This window comes from Pygoscelis adeliae, unplaced genomic scaffold, assembly GCF_000699105.1.
Source record: "Pygoscelis adeliae isolate BGI_AS28 unplaced genomic scaffold, ASM69910v1 Scaffold300, whole genome shotgun sequence".
NCBI lineage: Eukaryota > Metazoa > Chordata > Aves > Sphenisciformes > Spheniscidae > Pygoscelis > Pygoscelis adeliae.
Window position 1 is genome coordinate 1794154 of NW_008824004.1, and position 9582 is coordinate 1803735.

Below are 9582 nucleotides of genomic sequence, written 5' to 3' on the forward strand. Positions count from 1 at the left end.
TTTTGAGCATGCACTGCACAATCTCTGCCTCTGTATTGCTGCCTTGGAACTCACAGCTGGCCATGGTAAATGGCTTGAAGGCCCTTTTTTTTTGGCCGTCAATTTCTCCCAAATTATGATCAACCCCAGGAAAGGCCAAGCAACTGAATTGTTCTTGCTAGAACTCCACAGCTGCTAAGTTATTATCTTATGAGCATGTTTTTGTCTTTCTGTCGCATTGACTTATTTGTGAGTAGAGCTCACAATAGCCCAAGTTTTATAGCTCTTGCATCAAAATGCTTGTGTGGTGGGGCCAGTCTCTGCAAGCCCCCACACCGAACTGCTTGGTTCCTCTGGTTCAAGCTCTGCCTGCGGGCTTTCATGGAGCTGATTTACCTGTTTCACTTAACTGTTTAGCACGTTGGTGATGGGATAAGTGGAGATGAAAAGTAAATGTCACATTTTCTCCTCTATCTCACTCTTTCAAACTCTTATGCCTGAATTCCAAGCTCAACTCATTTTTCTGGCCTTTGGAAAATTCATATGAATGCTTAACTTTGTTCTGTTTTATTAAAAGAACAGTTTCCTTTAATCAACAAGCAAGCAGTTGCAATTAAAAACTCTAGAAATTATTTTCCATATAATTCATTTTAATGTGGAATTTTATTCACATTAATGATTATGGTAACATCTACTTCCAAAATGACATCACAAAGATTTTAACAATGTCTACATTTGGACAGTCAGTGAGCTTGGCACTGGCAGGGTCAAAAAATTGTAAAATGCATTCCTTGATTAATATGTATTTTAAAACATTTCTTAATTGAATAGCAGCAATAAAAAAAATTTCCTACCAATATGGATCAAGGCACTTAAGATGCAAGTCCTATCAAATTATTCATTTCAGTGGTAAAAACAAAAACAACAAACCCCTGATTTCTCCTCACAGTAACTGCAGATTCACAAAATTACTTCATTGACATTGCTATCTATTTACAGTAAGGAAAGATTCAACATACTTTCTGAAAATTTAGTACAGATTGGCAAGTTACAACTGCATAGCTCTGGAGAGAGAAGAACAAGTAGTTAAGCCTGCATGGTGAGCAAGCGCACCAAGTTTTTATATTTGTGCTCAGGGGTCCTTTACAGAAGAAAATGGAGATTTTACTTCAATGCTGTGGTCATATTTCTCAAGCCTTGTAGAAGACAGCAACTGTGCCCCATTCATGTCTTGACGTTTTCATTACTTACCTGATGTTAGCCGACTTTGCCTTCAGGTCATTCCAGCGCTGGTTCATGTCATCAAGCCGGTGCTGGAGCAGGGCAGCTTCCTCAGAGTTTCCTAAGGCTTTCACCATCTTCTGTCTGTTTCCATCAATGCTTTTAAAGATGTCATTGTGGGCATCAATCTCAGCTTGGATGTCCTGAAATATCAGCAAGAAAAGTCTTAGTTCTCTAAGTAAAGGAAGGGACGGCTTATTCTCATTAGTATTCCTAAACACTAGGACAGAGCACCTAGTCTGATTTTCTTGGGTGACTCTGAAATGAGACGCAGAGGGGAAAACCTGCAACCTTATTAACATTATTATAAAAGGTCTAGCTTTCTTAAATGTGAGAAAAGGAGTTTGAAAGTCATCCTTGACTGTGAAACAGGACTTAGAACTATAAACATTAAGTTCTCTGCATGTTTTTGTAGCACTGAAGGTAACTAATTGTCTACTGTTCTCCCACGCATTTCACACAGTGTAGCATTTACAAATGCACTAGAAATCGTTTCCTGCTCAGAAATTACAGATTCAGCCTTAGCTATGTTGTCTCTTTCCTCTTTGAAATAAAACATTGCAGAAATCTTACACAGCCCAGTGAAATTCAAACTCTATATAGTGCTTTAGGTGATATGCAATGAAAGCTTTTAACCAAAACCTACGTCCTTAAACTGAAGCTAAATGACTACAGCTACCACAAGCCCATTTTTACAATTAAACTACTGTACACCATGGCCTGCAATATATGGAGAGGTAGATATAAAATAGCAGGATGTATTATAACCTGAATTTCATAGTAAATACTGAAAAGAAAAAGAAGTGCTTGTGGTTTCAATTCAGCTTACTCATTTCTCCTCCCTTTAAAAATTAAACGTATTTTATTCTCTGGTCTACCATCTGCCTCAAGAAACACATTACAGATGTTGTCTTCATCTAACTGAGCACAGTATTATTTTTAAAACACATTATAAGAGCAAACAAAACTTCCTGCATTACCACCAGTGCTTTCTAGCATCCGTACAGCTACGTATACTCTAATAGAGCAATGTAAATTTGTGGAGAGCCAGGAGATGTACTGGCTGTCTCAATAGGCTTAATCAGGAAGGACTGTGACAGGAACTTGATGCAGATGTAAACAAACTTCTTTTGCAAAGGAAGAAATTCAATAACTGAAATCCCTTAAAAGGTTTTTATTCTTCCAGACAACTCCCCAGTAATCACCATCTGCTCCCAGGAGCAGGAAAGAAGGAGGTTCTTGTACCTCCCCATCCTCAAGATGCAGTCCTGCATCTTAGAGTGGCTGTTTGCACGTCTACAATTGATAGCTGGAAACAGTGGGAAAGCAGCTATGAATTTGAGACAGCATGAAAGCTTTCTTCAGTTAGGGAAGAAAGCAAAAAGAAGTAAGGATACAGCTGGAGAAGCGGGGGGAGGAGAGAGAGAGAGAAAGCGGGGCAGGGGGGTGGGGTGGGGTGCGAGAGAGAGGGAGGGCCGCAGCAGTGATGTTCTGGCTCTCCAGCTGAGCTACTATGTGACTTTGGACAACTATTCTTTGCCCTGAGTTTCGCTACTTTGAAACAGGTAAAAGACACTTTTGCTGTCTTTAAACCATCCTGATACAAATCACCATTCTGAAAATAGATACAAGACACGGCATTTAAACTGAAAAACTGAAATGGAAGTGTCTGATGATCAACAAACCCAAATAAGGCAGCAGAGTCATTAGTTAAACAAATCAGATGCTTCTCTGAAAACATTTGCAGCTCCTGTCCTTACACCTCCAACATGCAAGCAGGCCCAGTGAAAACCAGCTCAAGTCCACACAGCAGGAGATACAACCAGGTACAGCAGTTACAATTTTAATTGCACACTACTCTGTGCTACAAAAGCCTGACCATGTCAAATCCATTTCTATGCCTTTTTAAAGTTACAAAAGAAAACTTCATTGCAAACAAACTGATCTCTAATTTTCTATTCTACAATCACAATATTCATTCTAAAGCTATTGAGAACCTTCATAAAATACTCTAGCTTTGATTACATTTGAGAGGACACTTAAGCACGCACACTTAAAAATGTTTCATTCAAAATGAGTTTGATTCTTGTATTTGCCAGTCATCACATTACATTGATTAATGCACAGTAAATCTGCTGTTCGCATTCTTGAGTCCCATCTGTGATGGCCATGTTGTGACAGCTTAGTTCAAAGAATCAGCTTTGCTAATTAACTTCTCTTTCTCTTTTCTGATTTTCATTTTTCAGGAAAAAAAAGTACTGCCAGCTGATGGATAAACCAACAGGACTGATATTAAAGTTAATGAATGCCAGTGCATCTCAGCCCTCAAAAAAAAAGGAGAGAAATCCAAACAACATGTCCCACGTCAACGTGCACATGGAAGAAGTGCACCAGGAAGGTGGGATATGAAAGATGGCTAATGGCACCAGATGGACACATTAAGTTAGTTATTCCCCAATAATGATATAAAAGATCTTGAAGATTTTTATTCAGGTATTGTCCTCTGTTGGAAGGCTAACAAGTATGATGGGCTCCCATCTTGCCCCAGGATTGCTGTAATTGGTAGCAATTGGTAGTAATCTCCTTTACTCACTGTGTTATCATAATCTTTCAATTCTTATGAGATTTGTAAACATGTTGTGGTTGCCCTCCCTTAGAACTTTATTTCAAAGTGGGAAGAAGAACTCTATCCGTTCTGTACACATCCCAATTCCAGTTCATCCTGACCTATTATTTCTCTTTCTCCTGCCTTTTTCTTGGCCACTGATTCTCCATATTCTTCTCCATTGTCCTCTATGTGGCAAAAAGGGATGAAAAAAGTTGATTATCCCTGCTCAGCCCCCAATTTCAATTTTTCAGTACTTTAAAAGCAACTAAAAAGAGCTCCCTATTATCACATGGAAGCTCCCATATCCAGAGTCACAGGGTCAACACACTGGAGGATGCAGGAGAAGAGAGGAAAAAAAAAATCTGTTGCTTTTGCAACATAAAGAGGGGGACACAGCTGTGAAACACTGTCGTTCTTAGCCCAATGCAAAGGGGATCTGGGCCAGAGCGGTCTCCCAGTGCATGCAAAACAAAGCAAAGAAAAACAAAACAAAACAGAAACCTAAAGAAATACACTGCAAACAGAGAACTTCTTGCCAGCAGAAATTCATAGCTTTTAAACTGTAATTACATAGCTTTATCAACTTAATTTTTGGAGGTATTACTATAGACGTGCCATATTTTGCTAATTTTGCAAATATTTATGTGCACATCTGTTAAACTGGATTGATAATTTATTGGTGTGCGGTCAACAGATCTGTTTACATGCCCAAGTGCATGCAGGATTAAGGTCCTAAATTAAAAGAAAGCTCTTCGAGGAAAGAATTCATCCTATATATAAATCCAGGTGCAAGTTTCAAAGTTTTGAAAGATAGAAAGAGAAGGAATGGTTTAACACTTATATATCTACTTCACCCTAGGCAGGCTATTAGAAGATTGCCACTTTGCTTAAATTCCTTTCAAGAATTAAGATCAAACTGCTGCCTGTCTTTTCCACTGTGGTCTGGTGATTTCAAAATCCCCTCATCTCCATTCTGAACCTTAGACATCTTTGCTTCTCTCCCTCTTTACCGCTCTCATGGCGGATATCTTACCTGCAGGATTCAAGCCTTTATTTCATGCTTAGATCTGATTTTAAAGCTTGTTTCCATAATAAGAAGCCTACTTCTTGCTTTAATTTCAATCAGATGAAATACTAAATTATCATATAATGACAACTGAAGAGCATGTGTCTTTAAAGAATGTATAAATACAGTATGTGACACTCAATAACGCTATAGATGGCAATTCTGAAAAGGACCCAAAGACATAGCTGAATCCAGCTGGAGTTGCTACTGGAACAGCCCAAAGGCAGACTAGAGTGACTTGCCCAGGGTAAAAGAAAATATATGACAAAGATTTGAACAGAACCAAACTTTGTGACTCCAACTCCAAGGTCAACCAGCTATCAAATTTTTTTTCTTTTTTTCCTCCTTACTGACTACAAGGATATTTTAAACAGTTACAACAGCAGACATAATTGTCCTTTGGAAAACTATTAATCCTTTATAAAGAAAAAAAAAATCCTTTAAAAAGATTAAAAAAAACCCCAAACCCAAAAACTCCAAGCCAACAGCATTCCCACGAGGATGGGCATTCTAGTGCCTTTTTTCTGAATGATGAGTCCAGAGGGCCTCTAATTCACTCTGCAACCCCTAAGCTGTTAGCATATTCACTTCCACTCATGTTTTTTCAGATTTTATTTGTTTATACCATCTTCGTTGGTACATTACCATTAACACAGGCAAAATATTTTCCTCTTTAAAGGGCCCAAACCCTTCTGTTGAAGGTAAAAACATGACTGGTGGAAGAAAACTCCACATTTCCATGCCAAAATTAAAGTAGCAGAAACAATGCATTTTATAGCACGCGAATTTTACTCTATTCCATTCACTTCATTAAGAATCCTAGAGTACTTGCGCTTTATGATACAAAGATCTAAAACAGGGAAGTTATTTTCTTCTGTAAGGTAAATAAACAGAGGTTCCTATAATTTTACAGATTCTATTATCAAGATCCTTTAATCAAGTTTTTACTACATATGATATGACACAAAACTCAACTTTTGCCTCTTACAAAAAAGGTCAATAGCATTCTATACCAAATCATAACTTCACAGGATTTTTTAAAACAGTTACATATAGGACTTATCAATGTTTTACTCCAGTGTTTTTTAAACCCACTATACACAGCAAAAATTCTGTATTACAACCCGATTTTTAACTATGTTGATGTTTATTAGGGAACAGAATTGCCCTGAATTTCTATAAAGATCTGACCACAGAGCAGGGATGGCAAGTTATGGCACACAAACTACACGTGGCTTCTAAGAAATGGACGTGCAGGTCCAATGCTGATGCTGTGCCACAAGACACTGCTACGTAATTTTAATCCCCAGGTACAAGCCACAGAACAGGCAAACTGTTGTGGCTTTTGAACCACGTGAAGATCTTAAGAGGAGTTAGTAGGGTTGAGGTTGACTCCTCATGAATGAAAAATAGCTTGAAAAACTGCATTTTCCCCAGCAAAAGTTACCCCCGGGCTATTTTGCCGGGACAGTTTTGTACTTCTTCCACCCAATACAAATCATGCCTGTGACTGGAATATGACAGAAGACTTGGTGCAGGTACAGGGAATTGCAAGTCCCACAAAAATGACTGCCCATTGCCTTCACTGACAATGTTCAAGTCAGCAGAGACATAGTTACAGAAATGCTGCACTTGTCTCTTTTAGAGGTCAGGAATAAAGGTGATGACTGCTCACCAAAGTATCTGCAGAAAACTCTTCCATCTGGAATGGCTGGAACAAAAATGTCAGTGCCAACCTAAGGACATAACTGTACGCCACAGACATCAGCCAGAACATCTTTCTTTGAGGTCCCACAGCAGGTAGCAAGGGAATGGATTATTATTTTTTTTTTAAATAGCAGATTGTTTAGTCTATATTGAACCAGATACATTTTACCTGCTGCTGCCAACTGCCTCTGGGAACACTGCTATGTCAGATGTTCCCTTTAGCCTGTGCTTCACTCAGAGGTTTTCACTTTTTGATGACTCTTAAGGAGGGAGTAAGAATTAGGGCATGATACAGGTGTATGAAAGTGGCCATTGTTAAAGGGAAACGGGATTTTTATTGCTTTCTTCCTTACAAATGCTGGGGGTAGCAGGGAGAGAGGGATGCTGTTGTAGAAAGAGACAGTTTAAAAAAGAAAAGTCTCTGAAGAATCCCGGTACTCATCTCATCCAGGTAGTCTCTCCTCTGGCGTCAGAGGACAGTCATAACTTTAGAAAAGCTCATCCCATCTGCCGTTTCAGAGGCCTGCAGCGGCAGTTGCTGTTAAGCAATCAGTTTATAATGAATTCACATTCAGAAGAGCAGTACACATGCAAAACCCTTGGGCAGAATTGCCATTATCATAAATCCACCAGTGGCAGAAATGTGTATAAAGACAGACATTAAACCTCTCTAAAGTGTCATACACAGACCACACTGGGTATCACTACAGCCACTGTGACTATAGTATAAGATCAAAGCAATTCACAAAAGCAACTGGCTTTAGATATGACGGAAATTTAATTACTAAAGCTCCAGATATTTCAGGAAGAAAAAAAAAAAAACTTTTTTTGGGAAAAAAAAAACTTTGGGATATTTTTCACATCTAATTTTCAAATGCTTGGACTACCAAAAGCCTTGCACCGACACTTCAAGTTTCCGAAAAGCTGTCTCAACTTGCACTTAAACCTAATAGATAGTACCTTAACAGGTGACATATGGTGTAGATAAGGATTCATTTCATCACAAGAATGATGATGCACTTAAGAAGGCTGAGAATGCCACCCTGCCTTCGACAACCTCTGTGGCCCCATCGCATGGCATTGACTCAACATCTGAGGGGCATCATAAATCTGTTAATACTAATTCCAGCAGTCACATAATTGCGACTGAACAAAGCCAAAGCGGCCCTGCCCACGCCAGTGTAATGCGACTCTGCCTTTGCATAGGAAGGGAGTGCCGTGCAAGCTTCTGCAAATGCCATCTGGCTTCTGCATTACGACCACAGCAACAGCACTCGTAATTCTCTCCTTGCAACATATATTAATGAGTCCAGAAAGCTGAAAGTAGCTTGCAAGCCAGGATCACTGTCATAACGCTGTTTCTCCTGGCAGCAAACCCCTTGGTTAGGAAGAACAGGATGGGTGTGTGGGGAATCGTGAGAGGGAGAGATGAAGCAGGGGAGGAGGAGGGGAACTTGCTCAAAAAAGAGAAAAAGAAAACGTGCTAAATAAGCACAGATTAGAATTTGTGGTCAAAGTTCACCAAGTAAAACGTTAACTTTCTTCCCCAGAACCAAAGCGTCCTCCTACATCATGTTACAAATTTCAGCACAGTAGACAACAAAATGACACAGTAAGCTTCAAGCTAAAAAATACAGCAGAGCTGTGAGACCTGTAAGTTTGTTTTTATTGAGAATTGCTACGATCAATTCCTTTGAGATGAAATAAGACACTGGAATATTCAAAATCACAGGGGAGAGCCTAGAGTTTGCAAATGCCAGGGCTTGTATGTTCAAAAAACGTTAGAAATGTTGGTTTCAAAAATTCTGTCTTAACCACGTCATGAAGCATCTCAAAGAGTCCAGCATATGTCGTAATCTTTATAGGCTACCAGCAGCAATTACAAGAGCAGAGTGAAGCCCAGCTGACAGACTGGGAGCAAGAGAGGAGCAAGTGATCTACACAGTGAAGAAGTCACGTCACAAATGCTTTTACTGTTACTATTAGCTAGTTTTGGAAGCATCATGCTGGTGGGATACTGAACAGTATCTGTCTCATTAGCTCCAAAGTTTGCTACTGTAGGAAAGTAAAAACCCAACAAATCCAAGCCAGTTTACAACAGTCTTCTGAGGACCCAGGCTTATTATAATTTTGAAATTAACCAAAATTATTATACAAACCCAAAACAAACAAAAAAAAGTAGCTTGCATTTATTTTCTGAGACTTTTAGGTTCATTTAGTAATACCCATTATACTACTGCTGGGGTGACCAGTGCTGACTTGTATTAAAAAAAACAAAAACAAACATGCTGAAGTTTAGAGCTTTAGGATGGAAAACCACAGAATCAGGCTTTACAGTCTGCTCTCCTGCTTTGTGACCACAGTATTTATGCTTTTTATCTTAATGTGTAAATAAACTGCTACATATTTTGTTACAGACTCTGGTCTTACAGGGCACAGGCAGTTTGCATGGATAAATGTTATTATAAAAAAACCAAAAGAAAATATAGCATGCAAAGCCAAGCTAACAATGGTTACAAACATACGATCCAGGTTTCATTGGAAGTGCTGACAATTAGATGAAAACAATCTGGTTTTGAACAGTCTCATGTCCCTTGCTAATCAATGCAATCACTGCAAAGCCAAGCCTCCTGCCTCTCAGCATTACTGTTACCAAATGTCCTGGTAAGAGAGAGAGTAACTAGCCTGAATAAAAGAAGAACAGATGAAACGATGGGAAAAGTAGCACGTTCATTGGAAGTAACTCTACTTACAAAAGCCATCATAAGATTTTCCAATTGTAATTGGACTAAGATAACATTCAACTAAATTTAACAGTAAATCACAGAGCACTTCCTTTATGTCAACAGTGAAGTAAGGTCACAGGCATTCTGGAAAGTCCCCTTATGCTCCTGACTTTGCAAAGTCCAAACTTTTCTATCATTTCTTTTTTTTTTTTTTT

General features: G+C 38.9%; 1 protein-coding gene across 1 annotated transcript in view; it reads right to left on the bottom strand.

Moving 5' to 3' along the window:
* The window catches only part of UTRN (utrophin), a 377019-nt gene that overhangs the window by 104474 nt on the left and 262963 nt on the right, over positions 1-9582 (bottom strand). Inside the window, 1 exon segment of the mRNA XM_009325465.1 lies at positions 1231-1403. Coding sequence (XP_009323740.1) covers positions 1231-1403 — 173 coding nt within the window.